Source organism: Capra hircus, chromosome 21 (genome assembly GCF_001704415.2).
Source record: "Capra hircus breed San Clemente chromosome 21, ASM170441v1, whole genome shotgun sequence".
Classification (NCBI taxonomy): domain Eukaryota; kingdom Metazoa; phylum Chordata; class Mammalia; order Artiodactyla; family Bovidae; genus Capra; species Capra hircus.
This window is the reverse complement of record NC_030828.1, coordinates 21,000,486-21,025,155: the sequence shown is the minus strand read 5'-3', so window position 1 is coordinate 21,025,155 and position 24,670 is coordinate 21,000,486. Positions and strand designations below refer to the sequence as shown.

General features: G+C 54.8%; 2 protein-coding genes across 4 annotated transcripts; one reads left to right on the top strand and one right to left on the bottom strand.

The window, feature by feature from the left end:
- Nucleotides 4,100-5,754, bottom strand: HDDC3 (HD domain containing 3). The gene is made up of 4 exons (XM_005694987.2): nucleotides 5,586-5,754; nucleotides 5,209-5,264; nucleotides 4,861-5,101; nucleotides 4,100-4,563 (listed from the first exon to the last, which is right to left on the bottom strand). Exons 1-4 carry the CDS (start codon nucleotides 5,695-5,697, stop codon nucleotides 4,433-4,435), a joined length of 540 nt encoding a protein of 179 aa, XP_005695044.1. The 5' UTR covers nucleotides 5,698-5,754; the 3' UTR covers nucleotides 4,100-4,432.
- UNC45A (unc-45 myosin chaperone A) lies at nucleotides 9,122-23,736 on the top strand. 3 transcript variants are annotated; one of them, XM_005694986.3, is made up of 20 exons: nucleotides 9,122-9,235; nucleotides 9,470-9,631; nucleotides 9,818-9,854; nucleotides 10,113-10,288; nucleotides 12,249-12,341; nucleotides 12,963-13,130; nucleotides 14,269-14,437; nucleotides 14,695-14,865; nucleotides 15,930-16,101; nucleotides 17,074-17,374; nucleotides 18,578-18,672; nucleotides 18,907-19,048; nucleotides 19,416-19,556; nucleotides 20,046-20,173; nucleotides 20,363-20,429; nucleotides 20,840-20,953; nucleotides 21,154-21,269; nucleotides 22,559-22,676; nucleotides 22,781-22,936; nucleotides 23,109-23,736. In XM_005694986.3, exons 1-20 carry the CDS (start codon nucleotides 9,230-9,232, stop codon nucleotides 23,364-23,366), a joined length of 2,790 nt encoding a protein of 929 aa, XP_005695043.2. In that variant the 5' UTR covers nucleotides 9,122-9,229; the 3' UTR covers nucleotides 23,367-23,736. The 3 variants fall into 3 exon arrangements, with proteins under 3 accessions (XP_005695043.2, XP_005695042.2, XP_013828424.2); XM_005694985.3 differs by having other exon boundaries at nucleotides 9,170-9,280; XM_013972970.2 differs by lacking the exons at nucleotides 22,781-22,936; nucleotides 23,109-23,736 and having other exon boundaries at nucleotides 9,170-9,280; nucleotides 21,154-21,274; nucleotides 22,559-22,666.

Genomic DNA, 24,670 nt, shown 5'->3' with positions numbered 1-24,670 from the left:
GTGGTTAAAACTTGGGCTTCCACTGCAAGGGGTCCAGGTTTGATCCCTGATCAGGGAGCTAAGATCCTATGTGCCATGTAGCATGACAGGAAAAAAAATGATCAGTGCCTGGAATTAAGAATGTAAGTACATTAACCTATAAATCATACTCTGGAATTGGAAAGAACTTAGAGATCATTGTGTCAATATAATTTGATAACCTAATGTTTAACTTCTAATCAATATTTCTCAGTGTTTTATTTTTTAAAAAATTAACCAGGGACCTTAGGCGTAAGGGAGAAATTGGGAGGAAAGAGAGCCCCGGAGGCAGATACCATTTGCCCATGAGTGAATGCCTGCTTTCAATGCAGGATCCTCTGTTAAGGAATATGGGATTTCTCTTCAATTACAAACATGTATGATGTCCCAGAAAGGCATGTAGAGCTCATTTAGTCCAACCCTCTCATGTTACAAATAAGCTGAGACCCACAGAGGTTACATGAACTCCCCTATGCCAGTGGCAGAGCCAATTCAGTGTTCTTTCCAGTATGCAGTATCGATGCCAGGCTACCACACGAATCCATTTTCAGTGAAATAAAACACATTAAAAAAAAAACAAAACACAGAGCCAGGACACGAGAGAAACAACTTCAACCACTGGCAATGGATAGGGTTCTATTCCTCTCTGTAACTCTCTACCCATGAAGAGCCATTCTGTTTCCAGGAAGAAAGGAGGACTAATGTGGCCAGCTGGAACCATGAAGAGAACAGCCAACTTACTGGGTCCCCAGGGTGGGCAGGCTATACTGCACTCTGATTCGGCTTGCCCAGGGGATGAGTATAACCTGCGTGGAGAGAGTGACATCCTTACCCTGAAGTTGACCTGCGTACCACACTGTCTGTCACCGTGTTTAACTAATGATGCCCATGCACTCAAAGGAAATCATAGTATGAGTGGTAGGAATGAGGCTTCCCATCCCAAAGAGAGATTTTTGAACTAAAATTTTGCTTTTCCCTAACAAAAAATGTGTACAAAGAACAAACACTTCAAGGAGCAATTCTCACAGGAAAAGAAAAAACAAAACAAAACATGATAGAGGACAGACTAGATCCTTCACATCAAGCCTCAATTTTACTTAGGGTCAGAGGGAAGCTGATCATAACAGTTGCCAGGACCAAGTGATTCTGCAGTGTCCATCCATTTTTGGCTCCTGATTTAGACCTTGCTAGTTGAGAACAAACTTGAACTGAAAGACCTCTGAAATTAGAGTAGGTACAGGAAACAGTGACAGACTTTATTTTCCTGGGCTCCAAAATCACTGTGGACAGTGACTGCAGTCATGAAATTAAAAGACGCTTGCTCTTTGGAAGAAAAGCTATGACAAATCTAGCTGCTGCTGCTGGTAAGTCGCTTGAGTCGTGTCCGACTCTGTGCGACCCCAGAGACAGCAGCCCACCAGACTCCTCTGTCCCTGGGATTCTCCAGACAAGAACACTGGAGTGGGCTGCCGTTTCCCTCTCCAGTGCATGCAGGCATGCTGAGTCGCTTCAGCCGTGTCCAACTCTGTGTGACCCCATGGACAGCAGCCCACCAGGCTCCTCTGTCCAAGGGATTCTCTAGGCAAGAATACTGGAGTGGGTTGCCATTGCCTTCTCCATGACAAACCTAGACAGCATATTAAAAAGCAGAGACATTACTTGACCAACCAAGGTTCATATAGTTAAAGCTATGGTTTTTCCAGTAGTCATGTGTGGATGTGAGAGTTGGATCATAAAGAAGGCTGAGTGCCAAAGAATTGATGCTTTTCAACAATGGTATTGGAGAAGACTCTTGAGAGTCCCTTGGACTGCAGGGAGATTAAACCAGTCAATCCTAAAGGAAATCAATCCTGAATATTCACTGGAAGGACTGATGTTGAAGCTGAAGCTCCATTACTTTGGCCACCTGATGCGAAGAGCTGACTCATTGAAAAAGACCCTGATGCTGATGCTGGGAAATATTGAAAGGAGGAGAAGGGGATGACAGAAAGTGAGATGGTTGGATGGCATCACCAGCTCAATGGACATGAGTTTGGGCAAGCTCCGGGAGATGGTGAAGGACAGGGAAGCCTGGCATGCTGCAGTCCATGAGGTTGCAGAGGCATCTGAGACTAAGCGACTGAACAACAACGAGGCACAGGAAGCCTATGTGGGGTTGGAAATGAGGCTTCCTTGGCATTTAGAACACGACAGGGTTGAAGATGGAAGACACAGCATTCAGCATGGAGGCCTGAGAAGCTCACTGATGGAGGAAAGACAGATTTCCTTTGTCAGAACGTCTGAGGATGTGCATTCAAACTGAATGAGTAGACACTTGTCCTGCTGCCCCCTCAACTAGTGCCTCAGAATGCTAAATATTAAAAATGTAAAAGCATAGTCATACTCAAAAGGCGATCTCCTTTGACTGAGAATGGAGAGAACAACTACAGCCGTGAACAGAAGATGAGGCCATGCAGATCCAGAGAAATGGAGTCCACTTAAGGACAGATCCTCGGAGGGGCCAGGAATCTCTCTTGACCTAATTCCAGGCCAGAAGTAAAATTGTTTTTTGTTTTGGCTATGCTACAAGGATTATGGGATTTTTAGTTCCCCAACCAGGCATTCAACCCGGGCCCTTGGCAGTGGGAGCACAGAGTCTTAACCACTAGACTGCGTGGAAGGTCCCCAGACATATTCCCAGCCCAGCAAAAGCCAAAGTAAGCATACAAGTAAATCGTGAAGCCCTCTGTCACCAGAGATTTAAGGTAGTGATGTATTAACATTAATTTCCTGATGTTGATGGTCGTGCTTTGGTTTATATAGACTATTTTTGCTTGCATTGGGTGTTTGTTGCTGCTCGAAGGCTTTCTCTAGTTGTGGCAAGCAGGGGCTACTGCTTGTTGTAGTGTGCAGGCTTCTCATTGTTTTGGCTTCACTTATGGAGCACAGGCTCTAGGCGTGTGCAGGCTTCAGTAGTTGCAACATGTGAGCTCAGTAGTTCAGTGTGCAGGCCCTAGGGCGTGGGGATAGTAGTTGCACCACATGGGCTTAGTTGCTCCACACCTTGTGGAGTCTTCCTGGACCATGGATCGAACCCTTGTACCCTGCCTTGACAGGCAGACTCTTTACCACTGAGCCACCAGGGAAGTCCTAGCATGGTTGGAGTTAACCTCAATTGTGGTCAATCTCGTTTGGTTAAAAAAGGCCCACAGTGGCAAAAAGAGGGATTCTGGTCTTGATTTTGACACTACTCCTCTGTTTAATCATTGACAGGTCTTCTCACCTCTCTGAGCTTCGTATTTCATCTTTGTAAAATGAGAACAATAATTCCTACCCTGCCTATCTCATTCCGTTATTATAAAGAACAGATTAGGAAACACATGTGAAAAGAAAACATCAATCACCTTGTGACCACAAAGTGGCCTTTGACCAAGCAGCCCTCCTCACCCCAGCAAGTGTACCCGTTTAGAATGGGCTAATAACCCTCAGCTGCTCAGCAGCGAGCAACACCACTTCACTTGATCTTTCAGGTGGATGCCTCAAAAAGCTCTGCCCCTTCTACCAGACCCTGATGGGTTCCAAGGGTTGGTCAGTTCCCAGGCCTCTTCCTGGGGCACCCAGAAGTTCTTGTGGCTTAGCAACGAAAGGAATTAAAGATGGGATGGTGGTGAGACAGGGTGGGATGCCAACCACAGCAGGTTTCCGTGGCAACCTGGGGTATGAGGGACCCTCCCCCCTCACAGGCCCCATCATGTTGCTGCTGAGGACTCTGCTGAGCTCAGCAAGATCTGCCAGTAAGCAGGGTGGCACTTCTTTCCAATACATATGTCAACTTCTTTCCCACCTGACTTCCTCAGTGAGGAAGCCTACCAATTTCTGAGCATCTATGTGTCAGGCATGTCACCTAGCTCAACCCTGATAATTACACAACCTGTCCCACTGATAAAGAAACCAAGCTCCAAGGGGTTCAGGCCCTCAACCTGAGGGACCTGTCCCAGAGGGCACACAGTTGGAACCCTGCCCTACTGAAGGGCAGATATCTCCTCCCGACACACACACATCGGTTCCCCACTAGGGAGGCTGGAGGAGGAGCAGCAGCAACTTGAAGCTTTATCCAAATGTTTTATTTTGCATAATGACTTTCAGACCAGCGTTTATAGATAAGCCTAAGTCCCTGAGGGGCCAGAGATCCCACCGTGCAAAACAAGCAAACCCAAGGCCTGAAGCAGGGCAGTGAATGCATTAGGAATGGATGGGGCACATCATCCCACAATCTGGGGCTCAGCTTAGTTGGCAGATCTTCAGACTTAGAAAAGACACGTGAGTTTGGTCTCTAATATCTGTGCTGAGCGAACCAGGGAGGGAGCTTGGGAGGCATGGAAAGGCTGAAGTATGCATCTTCTCTGGCCTGGGCAACAATGGCTCCAAGCACCACTCAGAGTGTCAGCCCCCGCTCCTTAAACAGCTGCCTTAGAGACTCTTCCAGCTGTCGGTTTGTTCCCTGGAGCCCCTTCACCACCTGTGCCGCCCACTCGAAGTATTCCTGGACTCGGTGTTCAGACCATCCTGCATAAGAGTGGACAGAAAACCGCTCGTGTTGATGTCCAGGAGTGCCCTGGATTTTGCCCAGTTCCTGAGGGGCGTGGCGCAGGGCCATGAGTTCTGATGGATTTGTACTGAAAACTTCCCCTTGGCCCAGCTTCTGTATTTCTACTGTATGAAAAAGCAGAGGGGTCTAGTAAGATTAGTCTAGGGAATCAACAAGAACACTTGGGCTTTTATTCCAGGGGAACTGACCAACCTGTGCCTTCAGAAGATGGCTACCCCTCCTTTTCCCCTCAGAGCAGGTGGGGGATAGCGTACCCTCTGGGGTGCAGCGATTCAGGTCCCTCAGATTGTACAGCTTATCTGCCAGCTTCACCAGTTTAGCTCCGGGGCTGCTCTGGGGTGCCTGCTCCACCTGCAGCCGCTTTCTCTCCAGCTTGGGCAGAGTCTTGTCATCTGTCACCTCCTCCACCAGGCGCCGCACTTGGTCCCCAAAGTGCAGCTCCACCTCATCCAGGGTGGTGTCTGTGTCCTCCACTGTGTCATGGAGCAGGGCTGCCTGCGGACAGGCTCCCACTCAGTCCTGGGACACCTGCCAAGGGGTGCCCGAAGCTGATTGGGGCCCCTGATCCCCAACCCAGCCTCCTAGCAGAGGAGGAAAGTTACCTGTAATACCACAATGTCAGTGATCCCCGCCTCGTGGGTCAGGATCCGAGCCACACCTGACGGGGCAAAGCAGGAAGTCAGGAGGGAGTTCAGGGCCACGTGATGTGGGTTCGCAGAGCCAGAGGTGGCTGCCCCTCACTAGCGGGGTGACCTTGGGCAAGTCCTTTACTCTTTTTTTTTTTTTTTTGGATGTCCACTGTACACAGAGAACAGCCATGCCGACCGCCCCAGGTCGCTGTGAGTCTTAAACACGAACTGTGCCTGGCACAAAGCTAGATACCGACTAGGTGCCCGAGGAGCTGCACGCCCTCCGCGTTCCCTTCCCGGTCCCCAACCCCTGGAGGCTACAGCCGTGGCTCCCCCGGCCGAGCGCCCACCGATAGGGTGGTTGATGTAGGGGGTCCCTTCGGGGTCCTTCCGCCGCTGCCGTTGGTGCTTGCGGGCCGCGAAGTCAGCAGCCTCCAGCAGCTGGGCCACCTCGGAGCCCATCGTGCAGGTGGGGCGGGTACCTTAGGTCCTAGGCGCCCGGGGAGCGTGGACCCAGCGTCCACAGCGCCCCCTGGCGCCGCGGAGGTCCGGGAGGTGGTGGAGTCTGGTCCGGACGCGTTCTTCCGGGTCTGATGGGTGGGCCTTGGGTGTAGAAGCTGCTGCCCACAGCTTCGCAGCTGGTAGTTCAGTGTGCTTTGCCGAGGGTGCATGAAGAATATGGCCTGGCTCTCTGGGAGCCCGCAGCCTGGGAGAAGGAGGAAAACAGAAAAGAAGACAGTGGCCTCACTGTGTCCAGAGCAGGAAGGCGCAGAGGACTGTGGTAACTTGGAGGGAGAGCAAATCATGTAGCCTCTGGGCCAGAGACAACTTCTCTGGGGAGGACCCTCTCCCGTCATGAAAAGACAATTTTCAAGCTGCCAATGCTCTGAACATTCTCAAAGTGCTCTAAAAATAGTTCTCCCTGCAAGAATGGCCTGGTTGCTATGGGCAAAGGAGCCTCACACTAGGGCCCAGAAGACCCCTTGGGTCTGCTGCTGCTGCTGCTAAGTCGCTTCAGTCTTGTCTGACTCTGTGCGACCCCATAGACAGCAGCCCACCAGGCTCCCCCTTCCCTGGGATGCTCCAGGCAAGAACACTGGAGTGGGTTGCCATTTCCTTCTCCAATGCATGAAAGTGAAAAGTGAAAGTGAAGTCCCTCAGTCATGTCCGACTCTTAGCGACCCCATGGACTGCAGCCCACCAGGCTCCTCCGTCCATGGGATTTTCCAGGCAAGAGTACTGGAGTGGGGTGCCATTGCCTTCTCCGCCCCTGGGGTCTGACCTGGAAATTGGAGCTTACAGTGGGAGCCCTCCGTGATGGTTTCGGAGAGTCTCCCAGGCCGTGGTGCTGTTTCCTCAGGAACTGTTTTCTTTGCTCTCAGGTGCCAGGAACAAAACCTGCATGTCTTTCTCGTGCCATGAGGGCTCCTACTTCAGTCCCCAGGCACTGCTGTGGGGCCCCTGGGCTTATGAGCGTTGTCACCGCTGTTCCGAGAGCATGACCTTGTTGTCAGGCCTCCGTAGACACTACAGCAACACAACACTGCGGGCTGGTGACCTCTGGTTTTTTGGAGAAATCCCCTCTCTCAGCAGACAGTACCTATGAAGTATAAGGTTTGCTGAGACCGGGAGACCCTGGAAGAGCTGTCCCTGTGAAGTGGAGTTGGCTGATTGCTAAGTTTACTCCAGTTGATTAGCAGCTTTTATACTTTGGCTGGTAGCTGGGGCCGATGAGGACTCAGGGGACAAGTTAATGAGAGCACTCGCTCTTGCTTTTCAGCTGGTCTTGGTGGTTGCCACGATGCAGAAGTTAGAGAGGGAAGCCCCAAACTCTGGAAACAAGGTCTCTGGGGCCTGAAATGGAACAAGCTGAATTCCCATGGCTTCCGTGGCAGCCTGAAAGTTAAGAGTGGGTGGAGAGAAACATATCTGGTTCTAAATGCGTGTCTGTTCTTCAGGCTAGTGGCTCAACTCGGCTCATTCCTCATTCGGCCCTCCAGCCTTCTGAGCCATTTCCCCTTCAGCTCAGAGAACCTTAGGCAGCGTGGAGCCACAATCCCCATGTTTTTCAACAGAAGATAGAAACTCAGTCACTTTCATCTCTCGTTAGAGGTCTGTCGTCTGTGGGGTCGCACAGAGTCAGACACGACTGAAGTGACTTAGCAGCAGCAGCAGAGGTCTGTGACAGAGAAGCTTCAGGTTTGTGTTAACGGTGCTTTGATTTTTATTTCCTTACTGTCTGCATCTGTGGCTTAAAAATAGAGCTGTTGGGGTTTCTAGGACCAGGGCTGAGGTGGAAGTGGAGGTGACCTCTCATGGGCTTCCAGAGGGCAGGCCCTCTGCTGACAGGCTTGTCAGTGGGGCTACTGCTGGTCTTCAGCTGGATGATGCGTGCTCAGCCGGCCTCCCTCTCAGGTACAGCCCTCTCCTCTGCCCACCACCCCCTCCGGTACTTCTTTTAGCAGGCATACACTACTCTGGGGAGCTGATGAGGAGAGAGAAAGCCTGCCTTTCTGATAATAGCGGACCCCTTTTACTCTCCAAAAGGGATGAGTGGGATGTGGGTAGATCACTCCTGCCTGTCTCCAGCCCCCCTCGCCCCTCCCTTCAGCTTTGGCCCACCACCCCCACCTGTGCCAGACCACCTGGGATGCTGACGGCCATCGCTACCCGGGTTTCTTCTGCCCTCGGCTCTCTGACACTCCGGAGGAAGCCTACTGCTGCCACCTGCAGGCTGCAGGGGGCTTCTGCTGCACTCAGGCTGAATTTGAGGCCTTGAACCAGGTCAATCTGTCTGCCCTTCCGCCTCCTCCCATCTTCAGGTGAGAACTCCAACCCCAGAGTCCTGGAACGCTGACAGGGTGTTCCAGTATCTTGGACTCTGTTCCTAATTTCTGGGGTGGAAGGCTTGTAGTTTACAGACAGATCTCAAACATAAAATCACCTAATTACATGATTACAAAACAATCTGTGAAGGAAAAGTTCAGGGGGCTGTGAGAACCGGTAATAGGGAGTCACTGTAGGTGTTGTATGGTAGGCGGGGTTGGACGGGTGTCAATACTGAAAGGAGTATCTGGAGCAATCTGGAGTACATGTATTATTATCAGTTCAGTTCAGTTGCTCAGTCGTGTCGGACTCTGCGACCCCATGGACTGCAGCACGCCAGGCGAGCTTGCTCAAACTCATGTCCGTCGATGCCATCCAACCATCTCATCCTCTATTGTCCCCTTCTCCTGCCTTCAATCTTTCCCAGCATGAGGGTCTTTCCCAGTGAGTCAGTTCTTCACATCAGGTGGCCGAGGTATTGGGGAGTTTCAGCATCAGTCCGTCCAGTGAATATTCAGGACAGATTTCCTTCAGGATTGACTGGTTGGATCTCCTTGCAGACGGGGTTTGATCAAACATGTATTATCGTCGGGGTTTTCAATCCTGAATCTGTCCGTGGATGACTTCAGGGCACTGTGAGCTCCCTGAGTTTGTATTTACACATTCTGCACTTTTCTGGGTCGCTTTCTCCAGACTCTCGGGGGTTCTGTAACGTACATGAACGGGCGAGAACGGCTGGGGCCTGCATCCTGATGCCCTCCCATTTCTCACAGGGGACCGGGCCCGCTCCTAGCGCTGAGCCTTTACAGCCTGCTGCTCGTGGCCCTGATGACTGCAGACCTTGTGCATTTCTGCCGCGTTCGGGGCCGGGGCCGGGGCCAATGCCGAGACCTGAGCCCTAGCAGCGACCGGCGTCCCTCTAGGTCCTCCACCGCGCGCCCCCTGCAGGTCTCGGCGGGAACAGACTAAGCGCGTCCGGGGCTCCTTTGCGCCTGCGGACCCGGGCCGAGCACCGCCCCGCGCCTGGCGCGCTCTCTTGGCCCCGCCCGTTCCCCGCCCCCGCCTCTGACGCAAGACTGGGGCGGGGCAGCCGGCGGCGGATTCCCGAGCCTCGACTCACCCTATTCCAGAGACTGCGCCTGCGCGCGCCGGGGACGTCTGTGGCGCGATGACTGTGAGTGGTCCAGGGACCCCCAAGCCCCAGTCGGCCTGCCCCGGGGTGCGTACCCATTTACCCACCCCCCTGGGCTATCTCCACTTCTCACCTGCTCGGACGATTCCCAGGTTGCCTCCTCCCTCTCAATTTGGCCCTCCATGGGGCTCGCCCACGACCCTCAGCGTCCTCCCCCAGTAGCTCCTCGGCTCACCCTGAGCTCACTTGCGACATTTCCACGCGTTCCCTCCACAGGCCAGCTCAGTGGAGCAGCTGCGGAAGGATGGCAACGAGCTGTTCAAATGTGGGGACTACGAAGGTGCCTTGACGGCCTACACGCAAGCCCTGGGTCTGGGCGCAACGCCCCAGGACCAGGCCATTCTGCATCGGAACCGGGCCGCCTGCCACCTCAAGCTGGTGAGGGAGCCGGCTGCTCTTCCCCTCGCCTGCCCGGGCCTCTTTTGCCCACCCCGCCGGTGCTCGGGCCCCTACACTTGTCACATGGCCTTTGGGCCTTTAGGTGACTCGAGAACAACCCTGTTGCCCAGTTTTGCCCGAAAAAGGAGATGACCAGCAACTCAAGCCCTGTTCTTTCTGTTTCAGGAAGATTATGAGAAAGCAGAAACGGAGGCAACCAAAGGTAGGGGAATGAGGGCCCTTGGGTGGAGCCGTGGGGCTTCTGGGGTGGGCAGCCCTCACTTTTTCCTTCTCCTTTCACCCCTAAAACACATCTGCCTTCTTCTCCCCCACTTCCCTGGGCATCCCCTTTTCTGAGGCTGAAATACTGAGCCCCACATCCGTACCCCCACCTTCCTCTAGCCCTCGAGATCTTTCCCTACTGCTCTTGCCTGGAGATGGTGGCCTCTTGGGTGCTGACAGAGCTCCTGTTTGTGCTCAGCCATCGAAAAGGACGGCGGGGACGTCAAAGCACTTTACCGGAGGAGCCAAGCCCTAGAGAAACTGGGCCGCCTCGACCAGGCTGTTCTCGATCTGCAGAGATGTGTGAGCCTGGAGCCCAAGAACAAAGTTTTCCAGGAGGCCCTGCGGAACATCGCGGGCCAGATTCAGGAGAAGGTACGTGAGTAACTGGGAGAGCAAGGCATTGACCAGTGGTAGAGGGGCACTGGGAAGTGGATCTGGAGCAAAGGTATAATCACAGATCTCTGAAGAGGGGATACTGATGGCGAATGACCTTATAGAAGGATGCGCAGCCTTGTCAGTGGTCACGAAAAAGCACATTGAAAGAACAGCAAGGTGCAGTTCTTTTCAGTGGTCTGTTTGGCAAACGTTTTTTAACATTAAAAAAAAAATGTATGTTTATTTTTGGCTGCTTTGGGTCTGAGTTGCCACGCGCAAGATCTTTGATGCATTGTATGGGCTTCTCTCTAGTGGTGTGTGGGCTCCAGAGTGGGCGGGCTCAGTAGTTGTGGTACATGGGCTTAATTGCCACTCTGCATGTGAGATCCTAGTTCCCTGACTAGGGGTTGAATCCATGTCCCCTGCATTGGGAGGCAGATTCTTAACCACTCGCCACCGGGGAAGCCCCGTGTGGCAGACATTTAAAGTTTGTACACATTGCTAGAACGAGGGAGACAGACAGTTGTAGGGTGAGGTTGGGGGGATCGTGGGCTTTTTCATGACTGCTTCGGGGGGGTGTAAATTGGTACAGCTCCTTTGGGAGTCCTTTAGCACATCTCTTAAATTCGAGCATATACTGTGATTCAGTATGTTTACTTTTTGCCGTCTTCTCTAGAGAAGCCTTGTCCATGTATGCAAGCAGGTGTGTGTATGTTTGTTTCAGCCTTGTTTGTACTAATGAGAAATTGAAACTTGCCAAAATGCCCAGCAATAGGGGAATGGCTAAACAGACTGAGTTACATCCTTGTTACAGATACCTATGTGTAATTGTTGAGAATAGGAAGATCGTCATGTAAGGATTTGGAAAGTTGACAGTGTGATATCGTCTATGTTAAAACAATCCCCCATATATGCACCCAAAATAATACCATGTTTTTTTCCATGGATACACTTGGGTACATCGTTACAAAGGAAAATCTTTTAAAAGAGAGACATCACAATGATAACAGTGTGACTGCTAGGGAAAGGAATGGGCTTGCAGGGGCTTTTCAAAAGAGATTTTGCTTCATGTGTTCATTTTTTAAAATAAAGAGATGATGTTTTTATGATTCACATATTTAAAAATTGAGGAGAAGAAAACCTAAAGAGCATCATTAACTACTTTCAAGTTGGAATTAGCCTGACAATTGGGTGTTAATATGCTGACCCAGTGGAAGCTAGTAATATGATGGCAGACACCTTATCAAAAGATTGAGACCTGGGAAAGCAAATTATTTTCCTCTCAGCGTCAGTTCTGTTTGATCTGCAGGGGCTGCCTCGAGCTCTGTGTTGAGAAGGATTAGGAGGCAGGTCGCCTGGGCCTGGAAGGGGGTGGATCAGTGTTGTTGACCATGGATGCAGGAGGGGCAGTGGGCACACGTGTTAGGCATGTGTGCTGTCCACGCCCAGAACCCCAGGGAAGGAAAAGGCCTAGGATGAGGTTGGTCATCAGATTATTTTAAAATTCCATCAAAAAGAGAATCCTTGACCTAAACAGAGTACCAGCAACTCCATCATGACCTGCTGGCTCCCTTGCAGGAGGTATAAATGCCCATTCAGTGCCATGGGCCGTGCACCTGGACTGCCATACAATACATGGCCCCCTGGGAGTGGGTTTTCTTGTGGCTAATAGGACGCCACCCTTCTGAATGGCACGGCCTTCAGCATTGGCACCACTCCCTGCTGCCCAAGGAGGAAACAGCTCAGAGGAGAAAATAGCCTAGGGAAGTTTGGGAGAAGCTGCCAGGCGAGTCTCTTCCTGCCCAAGGTAGCTGGGTGCGAGACCTGGGCCCAGATATCCGTGCTGTGCCCTCTGGAGTCAGGAGCCAGGCCTGGGGAGGAGCTGGAGAGAACAAAGAGGAAATGTGTTATCTGGGCCAAGAGGCGATTCCTCCCATGCTTTGCTGGTTTGTCGTAGGTGAGGTACATGTCCTCAACGGATGCCAAAGTGGAGCAGATGTTTCAGATACTATTGGACCCACAAGAAAAAGGCACCGAGAAAAAGCAAAAGGTAGAGACCTGGGCGAGTGGGGGCGGAACTCCCCTAGTGCTGCCCAGCCCTCCCTGTGTGTGTATGATGTTGGCCCAGGAGCCCCTGCTGGCACATTGCCCCTTAGGTGGTGCCGCTGGGCTCACAGAGCGTGAGTGGGGGCTCAGAGGGCCTGGGGCCTCAGTGTGGGCCACGGAGAGGGAGCCAGTGTTCCTGGAGCACCTCCTGGTGCTCAGGTCTCGTGCCAGGAGCCAGGTGCACAGAGGTGTCTGAGTCATAGACTCTGCCCTTCAGGCTTTGCCAGGGACTTCACTTTCATGCATTGGAGAAGGAAATGGCAACCCACTCCAGTATTCTTGCCTGGAGAATCCTAGGGACGGGGGAGCCTGGTGGGCTGCCGTGTATGGGGTCACACAGAGTCGGACACGGCTGAAGTGACTTAGCAGCAGTAGCAGTAAGACTCCGTTTATGCTAACCATCAACTCCCAGAGCGAGCTCTTCCCTCTGCCTGCAGAGGGGGAAGCTGATGCTCAGAGTGTTGACGTTCATGGCCAAGGCCCCCGTGCTCGGGGGACAGTGAGGCTCAGGTGGTCTTCTCTCTCCGTGCCGTGTTTGTGTCTTGATGCGCTTCCTTTGATGCAGGCGTCTCAGAACCTGGTGGTGCTGGCCCGGGAGGATGCTGGGGCTGAGAAGATCTTCCGGAGCAACGGGGTTCAGCTCTTGCAGCGCCTGCTGGACACGGGAGAGCCCGACCTGATGCTGGCAGCCCTGCGCACCCTAGTCGGCATTTGCTCTGAACACCAGTCACGGGTGGGTGTGGCGGAGGGTCTCGCTACTGTCTCTGTCAGTCTGTCTGTCCATCCACTAACGTGCGATCTTAGTTCCCTGACCAAGGATTGAAGCTGTGCCCCTGCATTGGAACCACATAGTCTTAACCACTGGACCCCCAGGGAAGTCCCATAGCTCTCAACTTACAAGGCAAGGTATAAGAAGATACATAACAAGAGAGGCAACATTAAAATGACAAAAATACCAGCATGATTTGGGACAAAGTGAGGCCAAGAAAGAGTGTAAGCAGCCCGGGGACACCCTGAGCACGTGTCAGAAGCCTCACAGGTGTCGCCCTCGGCTCTTCTCAGAGGTGCCTGGTCACTGATGCCCTCCTTGTCCATGTGGTAAAATCACGCTGCTTGCAAAGAACGGGGCACCTGTCCTTCCCTCGCCACCAGGCTGGCATTTTGCTTGGACAGGGGTCCTCACAGTGTGTGACGTGGTGGGTCACGTGACCCACGGCATCTTCACCATTGAGTCAGTGACCGGATGTGCAGGGCAGGCCCTGAGATGGTTCTCCGTGGAGACTGTGGGTGTTCCGCACACACGGTTCAGCCAGCACAGCCCTGTCCCAGGCCGATGTCACCAAGTCCCTGCTCTGGCTCTCGCCTGCACAAGCTGGACTCGGGGAACAAGGACTTGACCCTCAGTAGGTTTTAGAGGAGCCCACAGTTCCTAGATCAGGGGTGGAAATGTGAAACATTCTGTGAAAACTAGTCAGGCCAAGATCGGGCTCTGTTTCTGGGTCTCCCAGAATTAAAACTGGTAAAAGCACGTGAATTCTGCCCACCTCCTGCAGCCTTTCTGGGATCCCTTTGGGATCTTAGTTTCCCGACCAGGGATTGAACCAATACCCCTTGCAGTGGAAACTCAGAGTCTTAACCACTGGACTGCCAGGGAAGTCCCTGGAGTGTTTTCTTTAGGAAGCCCTTCCAACAAGAGAATCCGGGTATCACCCAGGTCTCGCCCTTGGGCAGACCCACTTTGCCTTCCCAGGGAGCTGCTCTTTCCACTCATGTTTTCTCCCCTCTGGGCACCCTCTGCGACCCCCAGTTAGGGATCACTGAAGCTGCCCTTTGCCAACTGGAAGCTCTGTCCACCTCTCTCCCCCCACCAGACAGTGGCCACCCTGAGTGTGCTGGGAACCCGGCGGATGGTCTCCATGCTGGGCGTGGAAAACCAGGCTGTGTCCCTGGCTGCCTGCCACCTGCTGCAGGTTATGTTCGATGCCCTCAAGGAAGGTGTCAAGAAGGGCTTCCGTGGCAAAGAAGGCGCCATCATCGTGGGTGAGTCACTGGAAGCCAGTCTGTGTCCTTTGGGTGTTGATGTCTTTGTGGGGAGCAGCCAAGCTGGCTGCACCTGCAATTTGTTCAGGAGAAAGGCTTGTTGACGGTATCTCGCTCTAGGTTCTGAGGATCTGGGGCACCTCTGGGGTAGGCTAGAAACTAGCGCCCAGCTGCAGGTCCCCTCGCCCTACCAGGGAAGTTCAGGGTCAGATGGGGCTGGGCCATTGTAGAGCTAGTGAATGTCTTCCTGTTGCCAGATCCCGCCCGGGAGCTGAAGGTCCTCATCAGCAACCTCCTGGAGCTCCTGACAGAGGTGGGGGTCTCGGGCCAAGGTCGAGACAATGCCCTGACCCTCCTGATTAAAGTGGTGCCCCGGAAGTCTCCCAAGGACCCCAACAACAGCCTTACCCTCTGGGTTATCGACCAAGGTAGGTGACAGAGTTTGAAAAAGAGAAAGGTACTTCCCTGGCAGTCCCATGGTTAGGACTCTGCGCTTTCACTGCCGAGGGCCTGGGTTTAATCTGTGTTTGGGGAACGAAGATTCCATGTGGCACAGCATATAAATAAGTAAAGAAATAGAAATACGGTAAATAGGGCTTCCCTGGTGGCTCAGATGGTGAAGAATCCTCCTGCCAATGCAGGAGACATGGTTCGATCTCTGGGTTGGGAAGACCCCCTGGAGAAGGGAATAGCAACCCACTCCAGTATTCTTGCCTGGAGAATCCCATGCACGGAGGAGCCTGGTGGGCTACAGTCGTTGGGTCCCTAAGAGTTGGACATGACTGAGCGACTAACAGTTATTGGCCATACACTTAGAGGTAGTAAATAAATAGACCAAGCATGTGTGTGGCATGTTGCTCGGGTGGCTGGGCCTGCGCGACCCTGGGAGCGATTGCACCCAGCATGTGTGTCTGCGCTGAAGCGCACGTGCCCCGTGCTGTGCCCTTCGGCAGCATTGGGCGCTTCAGCTGCGTGCGTGTGCACTCGCCCACACGTCGGGCAGGCCCGTGAGCAGGTTAATGGAGGCTGGGTCAGCTTTCTGTGTCAAGTTCTTTTCATTGAGTGTGTGTTACTTCTGTACACGGGGAAAATCTTACCATTTAATATAGAAGTTCACACTTCTCCTTTCCCCGAAAAAAAATACAAGGAAAAGTTGGCAGAGTCCCAGCGTGAGCACGCCTGTTGGGAACTCATCTTTTCTTGTTATCCCAATGATCCTATGAGGCAGGAGGTTATTTTCCCTGCAGTTTTTGAGCTGTCAGGAACCTCTATGCTCCAGAGCATCCGGCTCCACAGGCAGGGCCAGCCCACAGGCCTTAAGTTCTGAGGTCCTTTGCTGACCCCAGACCTGCCCCCCTGTAGACAGCGGGTCCGCCAGCCCAGTTCTGTGAGCCTGCCTGTACTCTGTGAGCTCGTGCGAGCGGACACCTCTTCCCTTTGCCCATCGGGGTTGGAGCTCGTGTTCTGCTGTCTGAATAGGGTGTCTTTTCAGGTCTGAAGAAGATCCTGGAGGTGGGGGGCTCTGTGCAAGACCCTCCTGGGGAGCTCACAGTGACAGCAAACAGCCGCATGAGCGCCTCCATTCTGCTCAGCAAGCTCTTCGATGACCTGAAGTGTGATGCCGAGAGGGAGAATTTCCACCGACTCTGTGAAAACTACATCAAGTAAGGGAGCCCTCCTGTAGCCAGGGCTCCTTCGAGAGTGCTGACTCTTTGGGGAGAGACAGCAGTGAAAGGTTTCCCATCAGAGAAACGGCCTTGGGGAGGACTTGTGAGAGTCAGAATGGTCCCAAGGGCCACTTGTTGTTTCAGAGTCTCTCTGCAGGGACATTCCTTCTTATTTATACACTGCTTAGCATATCAGATCTGTTCCCCGACCAGGGCTCAAACCCATTCCCCCTGCTGTGGAAGCACAGTCTTAATTACTGGACCGCCAGGGAGGTCCCCAGGGATATTCTTTCTTATGTCAGTTCTCATCCAGTGCAGCTGGCTCATAGCTAAAGAATCTGCCTGCCAGTGCAAGAGATGAAAGAGACACGGCTTCAATCCCTGGGTCGGGCAGATCTCCTGGAATAGGGAATGGCAGCCCACTCCAGTATTCTTGTCTGGAGAATCCCATGCACAGCGGAGCCTGGCGGGATACAGTCTATGGGGTCACAAAGAGTTGGACACGACTGAATACGCACAAGCTCAAGCTGTCTTAGTGCAGCTGGTGTCCCCCAGCACGTAGTGTGCACCGAGCACGTGCTGTGTGTCCATCTTGACACACCGGTGCTGCTTCACAGTCCTCACCCTTAAGGGCTCACAGCTAGGAGCAGACTGATGGACGACAAGTCACGGAGTGAGTGGCCCAAATTCGGACCTCAGCGACCACAGGGTGCAGACGGTGGCGTGAGTGACAGTGAGCTGCGTTAGATGGCAGGTCATCGGGGCTGGGGGTGGGGCTCGAATGAGAGCCCGGATGAAGAACCCCGGTGGATGCTGTCCAGAGGGTTGGTGTCCTGGTCTTTCCGCTGGCAGCTTTTCTTGCTGTTGTTGCCCACATCCTGTAGATGCCTGGCCAGTGGAGGAGGCAGAGGGAAGGGCAGTCTCTCTGTGCTGACTGTGATGTGATAGCTGCCACCCTGTACCCCACAGGAGCTGGTTTGAGGGCCACGGGCTGGCCGGGAAGCTGCGGGCCATCCAGACAGTGTCCTGCCTCCTGCAGGGCCCATGTGATGCTGGCAACCGGGCCCTGGAGCTGAATGGCGTCATGGAGAGCGTGATCGCCCTGTGCGCCTCGGAGCAGGAGGAGGAGCAGCTGGTGGCCGTGGAGGCCCTGATCCATGCAGCCGGCAAGGCCAAGCGGGCCTCGTTCATCACAGCCAATGGCGTCTCGCTGCTGAAAGACCTGTACAAGCGCAGCGAGAAGGACAGCATCCGCATCCGGGCACTGGTGGTGAGATGGGCAGGCTTGGGCTGAGCCAGCAGGCAGCCAGACAGGGGGCCTCAGCTGGCCCATCTCAGAGTGCAGCCTCAGCACACGCTTGGTGAAAATGGGGGATGTGCAGGGCCTTGTTGAAGGGCCTCCCTGATCGCTCAAGACAGTAAAAAATCTTCCTGCAATGTGGGAGATCTGGGTTCTATCCCTGGGTTGAGAAGGTCCCATGGAGAAGGGAATGGCAACCCACTCCAGTATTCTTGCTTGGAGAATCCCATGGACAGAGGAGCCTGGCAGGCTACAGTCCGTGGAGTCACAAAGAGTTGGACATGACTGAGCGACTTTCACTTTCAGGGCCTTGTCAAGGCCAGAGCAGGACCCTGGCTCCTCCTGGGGAGGAGGAGGAGGAGGAGAGGCTTGGACAGAGAGGACTTCTAAGAATGCAGGGCAGCCTGGGCTGCCCACTGTGGGCGGTGGGAGTGGCTCTGGGAGGAGTTGGAGGACACACTAGGCCAGGCAGGCCCGGGGGCTGTGTGAACAGGCTGGGCTGCCAGGCAGGCCCCAGAGCCGGTGGTCTAGGGAACACCTGATCCCTGTGCGCCTGTTGCAGCCCTGCCCCTGGAGGAAGCCGATCCTCCTCTTCGGGGCACCTTGTCCTGGGTTTCTCCCTCCCATGGGGGTCCTGGCCTTGGCTGAGGCGCCTGTCTTCTCCCCACACGTATCTTAGGTCTGCCCGTCAAGGGCTCCCTTGGCGTGAGGTGGGAAGGGACAGAGCGAGTCCGGCGCACGTCGGGCGGTGGGGTGGAGGCCAGGCCAGCATGTGGTGAGCATGTCAGTCTCTCCCAGATGCTATCACACGGCCACCCTAGCAGCTGGTTTTGTGGGCTTCCCAGGTGGCACTAGTGGGAAAGAATCCGCCTGCCCGTGCAGGAGACGTAAGATACGTGGGTTCAGTCCCTGGGCTGGGAAGATCCCCTGGAGGAAAGCGTGGCAACCCACTCCAGTATTCTTGCTTGGAGAATCCCATGGATGGAGGAGCCTGGCAGGCTGCAGTCCATAGGGTCGCAAAGGGTCGGACACGACTGAAGCAACTTGGCACAGCCCAGCTGGTAGCCTGGTGGGGGTGTGCCTGGCCCCCAGGGAGCCTGGCAGAGAGCTGGCGGGGAGCCCTGCCATGCCTCCATCCCTTGGCCAACAACTGGTTCTCACCCTCTCTTGCAGGGGCTCTGTAAGCTCGGCTCAGCCGGAGGGACCGACTTTAGCATGAAGCAGTTTGCCGAAGGCTCCACTCTCAAGCTGGCCAAGCAGTGTCGAAAGTGAGTGGTTTAGCATGGCCGTGGCTCTCTGCCTGCTGGCCAGACCTCAAGAGAAGAGGGGAATCCTCACTGCCCTGTCCTCCCCAGGCAGACCCTCCACATGAACTGCTTCCGTATGTGGTGGGGATGCCCAAGCCACTGGCTTTAACCCCCTGGTTCCTGGGGCACCCCTCTGACCAGCCCCCGCCACCCCCTGCCCATTCTGGTAGTCATCAGTGCTCTGCACGCCCCCAGGTGGCTGTGCAATGACCAGATGGACGTGGGCACGCGGCGCTGGGCAGTGGAGGGCCTGGCCTACCTCACCTTTGATGCTGACGTGAAGGAGGAGTTTGTGGAGGATGCAGCTGCTCTGAAGGCTCTGTTCCAGCTCAGCAAGGTAGCCCCTGGGTTCCTGCAGTGGTCCAGGGACGCTGACTAGGATTAGAGCCCGAAGGGCTTTCTTGGCAGGTTGTGGCCAGCGGCGTTTGTGACACAGGGCTGGTAGCCCGAGTGACTGCCCTGCGTGGCCTGGGTGTCCTGACCTGCACCAGTGGTGTCAGAAAGGATGCTCTCTTAGGAGGAGTCAGGGAGGTTGAGTGCATGCTCTCAAAGGCAGGGGCCACCCTGGGGCCTGGGAGGTGCCCGGATTCGTCCTGCTTCCCAGGGGGCCCAGCCAAGGGTAGAACTGGGAGCCTGGGCAGCACTGACCCCAGTCCTCTGCCCCCGGGCTGGCTGCTGATGGCCCCTCTGCACCCCCCCGGCAGTCCGAGGAGAGGTCGGTGCTCTTCGCGGTGGCCTCGGCGCTGGTGAATTGCACCAACAGCTATGACTACGAGGAGCCGGACCCCAAGATGGTGGAGCTGGCCAAGTATGCCAAGCAGCACGTGCCCGAGCAGCACCCCAAGGTGAGGGGACCCCAGCGTCGTGGGGGCCTGTTGACCCGATGCATCCTCAGCAGATGCGCCTTCTGTTTAAGCAGGTTTCCTTCTCTTTTAGTCTTTTTTTAACTTAATTTATGTATTTACTTTTGGCAGCACCAGGTCTTTGTCGCTGCCCGGGCTTTTCTCTAGCTGCGGCGAGCAGGGGCTACTCTCGAGTTGCCGTGTGCGGGCTTCTCGCTGCGGTGGCTTCTCTGGTTGCAGAGCACCGGCTCCAGAGCTCGGGCTCGGTAGTTGCGGCGCGCGGGCTTAGTTTCCTGCAGCACGTGGGATCTTCCCAGACCAGGGACTGAACCTGTGTGCCGTGTACCGGCAGGTGGCTTCTCAACCACCAGACCGCCCGGGAAGTCCTCTTTCCCTTTGCTGCCATGCCCATCAACATGTGTCGTGAGAAGCGTTCCCCTTTGCCCTGCCTGATTGGCTGAGGTCCCTCTACTCAGCTGCCTCCTTCCCCAGGACAAGCCGAGTTTCGTGCGAGCTCGGGTGAAGAAGCTGCTGGCGGCCGGCGTGGTGTCGGCCATGACTTGCATGGTGAAGACCGAGAGCCCTGTGCTGACCAGTTCCTGCAGGGAGCTGCTCTCCAGGTGAGCCTGGCCCCTGCCCGTCAGCCTCCCCGCTGCTGATGAAACTACAGAGTGAGCCGTTGCTGGTGTGGTGGGCTCCTGGAGCAAGAGGGGCCACCCACCTGGCAGCCTGCCTTTGCTGCACCCGGGAGTGAAAGGTCTGCCCGCCAGAGCCCGGCCCGCCCACCCAGCCCGGCACTCTCCCCGCAGGGTCTTCCTGGCTTTGGTGGAAGAGGTCGAGGACCGCGGCACTGTGGTTGCTCAGGGAGGGGGCAAGGTAAGCTGGCTCAGACTCCTTCAGGATAGGCCATTAAACATGACTCATTGGCTGCCATAGCAGAGGTGGGTGTTGGATGGGGACAGAAGTGTCAGTAGCTGCCAGCAGGAATGTCTTCCTGATGCGTGAGTGATGCTGAAGGGCCCTGGACTTTGTGCCTACAAGGGTCTGAGGGCTCCTGTGTCATTGACCTTCACGGCCCTATGCCTGGCACAGTCCACATCTAGCCCTTAATAAGTGTTTCCAGAAGCATCTGGGTAGCTTGCTGGGAGGCCTAGGAAGTGAGAGGGTGTGAGTGGGCAAGTGGTCAAGTCCGGGAAGAGAGACGGGAGTGGCGAGGGCGGCACAGTCAGGGCCTTGGGCCTCACGGTCCTGGCGGCACCCTGGGTGCTGATGGGCCCATCCCATAGGCTCTGCTCCCGCTGGCCCTGGAAGGCACCGATGTGGGGCAGACAAAGGCAGCCCAGGCTCTCGCCAAGCTCACCATCACCTCCAACCCAGAGATGACCTTTCCCGGCGAGCGGGTGCGTGTCTTCCTGCCCCAGCCCCAGCCTGTCCTCCACCCCCTCGGTGGGCCCTCCTGGCCTTTGACTCGGGCTGTGGCTCCTCCGTGGGGCCCCGGGGTGGGGAGGGAGACCTCTCGGGGGCTGGACTCCCATCTGCAGGGCCGGTGGGGTCGGGAGAGCCAGGGCAGGTAGCCCTGATGCATGGGTGTGTATCGTAGATCTACGAGGTGGTCCGGCCCCTCGTCTCCCTGTTGCACCTCAACTGCTCCGGCCTGCAGAACTTTGAGGCGCTCATGGCTCTAACGAACCTGGCGGGGATCAGCGAGAGGCTCCGGTGAGGTCCGCGGGGCTGTGGGACCTGGGCAGGGCACCGTGGTTTAGACCATTCCCAGGAAAGCACTGTACAGTTTTTTTGGTTGTTACTGTTATTCATTTACTTATTTTGTTTTTGGGTGTGCTGGGCCTGAGTTGCTGCACACTGGCTTTCTGTAGTTGCGGTCAGCGGGGGCCACTCCTCATGCTGTGCCCGGGCTTCTCTTTGTGTTAGCTGCTTTTGTGGCAGAGCACAGGCTTCAGTAGTTGTGGCACATGGGCTTATGGTTGCTTCTCGGCATGTGGGATCTTCGCGGACCAGGGATCGAACCCATGTCCCCGGCATGGCAGGCAGATTCTTATCCACTGGACCACCAGGGAAGTCCAGCACTTTACAGTTTGGAGAGCACTCCTCAGCTACTTATTTGCCAGACAGGCCGAGAGGCATGACTTGTACAGTGTTCTGCGAGAGGGCAAGGACCTAGGCCATAAGGGTGCAGGCCCTGGAGTCAGACTACCTGCTTTCAAATCCTGGCTTCACTGGTTATTAGTGTGTAACCTCTCAGGTAACTTAACCTCTCTGTGCCTTAGTTTCCCCCTCTGTGAAATGGGATGGTTGTATACCTATCGCATGGAATAGCAGTGAGGATTAAATGAGAAAATACAGGTAAAAGCGTTGACTACCTAGATGCCTGGCTCTTAGCAGTGTGTCCAAGCAGTATGTATCAGCTACGCCACTGACGGTGAGACGTCTCAGTCTTGGTCTCCTCTTCTGCAAAACAGGAGTGATAATCACACGAGCACTTTTGCCATAGGGCTTTGGTGAGGGTTTTTTAAAAAACATTTATTATTTGGCTGCACCAGGTCGTAGTTGCAGCATGCAGGATCTTAAGTTGTGGCATGTGAGATCCAGTTCCCTGACCAGGGATGGAGCCTGGACCTCCTGCATTGGGAGCATGGAGTCTTGGCCACTGGACTGCCAGGGAAATCCCTGTGGTGAGGATTAAGTAAGATGGTCCAAGTGCTGGGTCAGGGTGAGTGCTCAGACGTTAGATGTTAGCATCACCATCATCACCCCCAGGTCTAACTCCTAGTTGAGAGCGTTTTCCAAGGTCCCGCATGCTGTCTCCTTGGCCGGGTTGGAAGGCTGGAAACCACTGCCTGGTGGCTTCAAACCTGCGCAGGGCGGTCTCTGCATGTTGCCCAGGGAGATCCTTGGCCCAAGGCTTGTTGTAGGTATGGGGAAATGGGGCGGGGAGTGACAGATGCTAACACTCTGGTGATGCTGATGCTTCCGCCCCGGCCCCGCAGGCAGAAGATCCTGAAGGAGAAGGCTGTGCCCATGATCGAGGGCTACATGTTTGAGGAGCACGAAATGCTCCGCCGGGCGGCCACGGAGTGCATGTGTAACTTGGCCATGAGCAAAGAGGTGAGGGCTGGTCCAGGCGGTCACGCCAGGCAGGCATGCAGGAGTACCCAGCCCAGCTGGGCTCTGCCCCATCTGACTTGGTCCCTCCCCGCTTCTGGCCGCAGGTGCAGGACCTCTTTGAAGCCACGGGCAACGACCGGCTGAAGCTGCTGGTGCTGTACAGCGGCGAGGAAGACGAGCTGCTGCGGCGGGCGGCCGCCGGGGGCCTGGCTATGCTCACCTCCATGCGGCCCTCGCTCTGCAGCCGCATCCCCCAAGTGGTCAGTGCCTCTTCTTGGTGGAGATGGGGGAGGTGGGCCAGGATCCCCCAGCCTGCTGGCGGTTGGTTGGTGGGAGGCAGCCCCAGGGTGTGCAGGTGGTGTTCGCTGCCGGGTTCCCTGCGGTGCTGGGGTTCTCTGCTGCTCTGTGGTCACACTGCCCTGTTTCCGGCAGACCACACACTGGCTGGAGATCCTGCAGGCTCTGCTTCTGAGCCCCAGCCAGGAGTTGCAGCACCGGGGTGCTGTGGTGGTGCTGAACATGGTGGAGGCCTCGAGGGAGATCGCCAGCACCCTGATGGAGAGCGAGGTGCTGGAGATCCTGTCGGTGCTGGCCAAGGACAAGGAGAGCCCAGTCACCAGGGCAGCCACAGCTTGTCTGGGGAAAGCAGTGGAATATGGGCTTATCAAACCCAGCCAGGACGGAAAGTGAGGGCCTGCCTCTCGCACACGCTACCCATCGCAGCACAAGGAGCAAGGACAGACTGGCTGGTGGGGGCTGGGATGCAAACACCTGGCCTCTGCTCCACAGCTGCCCTTTGATGTCCTCTGTTCTGAGTCAGGGAGCATATTCACAGCCCTGCACTCCCAGCACAGCCTCTGGCCTCCGGCCACACGCAGCAGGGCACTTTCTCCTGTACTACTAAGACAGCTGGGAATGAGGACAGCATGTCCTAATTCAGCCTGTGGGTTCCTGGCTTTGGGAAGGACACAGCAAGCAGCCTCACCAGCTATGAGCATCACCCGAACCTGCTAGCAGGACCACTTCTGATCCTCTAATAAAAACTTGTGGAGGGGTTTCATTGTTGTCCAGTGGTTAAGACTTTGTGTTTCCAACGCAGGGGCTGCAGGTTCGATCCCTGGTCAGAGAACTAAGGTCCCGTGTGCCAGTGTGGCCAAAAAAATGAAAGTATGTGGTACTCAAGTAGGTGCTCTGTCAGTGGGCAGGGATGGCTGGCAGTGGGCCAGAGTATGGAGCAGGTGCTGGGCATGATTGAGTAGTGTGGGTAGCTTTACAGCAACACAGCCACCTTTAGGGAAGGGATCAAATGGATTCCCACCCCAGGTCCGCTGAGTTGCTCATCCCTGTTAGAAGGCCAAAGGGTAAACATTGGGGAGCAAATCAGTATTTAGTTACATGGATATAAATGCATTCAGTTCAGTCGCTCAGTCTTGTCCAACTCTTTGTGATCCCATGGACTACAGCACACCAGGCCTCCCTGTCCATCACCAACTCCCGGAGTTTACTCAAACTCATGTCCATCTGTTGCCCTTCTCCTCCAGTCTTTCCCAGTGAGTCAGTTTTTTGCATCAGGTGGCCAGAGTATCGGAGTTTCAGCTTCAGCATCAGTCCTTCCAGTGAATATTCAGGACTGATTTCCTTTTGGATGGACTGGTTGGATCTCCTTGAAGTCCAGGTCTCAAGAGTCTTCTCCAACACCACAGTTCAAAAGCATTGATTCTTCGGTGGTCAGGTTTTTTTATAGTTTAATGCTCACATCCATACATGACTACTGGAAAAACCGTAGCTTGGACTAGACGGACCTTTGTTGGCAAAGTAATGTCTCTGCTTTTTAATATGCTGCCTAGGTTGGTCACAGCTTTTCTTCCAAGGAGCAAGGGTCTTTTATTTTCATGGCTGCAGTCACCGTCTGCCGTGATTTTGGAGCCCCCAGAAATAGTCTTGTCACTGTTTTCCATTGCTTCCCCATCTGTTTGCCATGAAGTGATGGGACT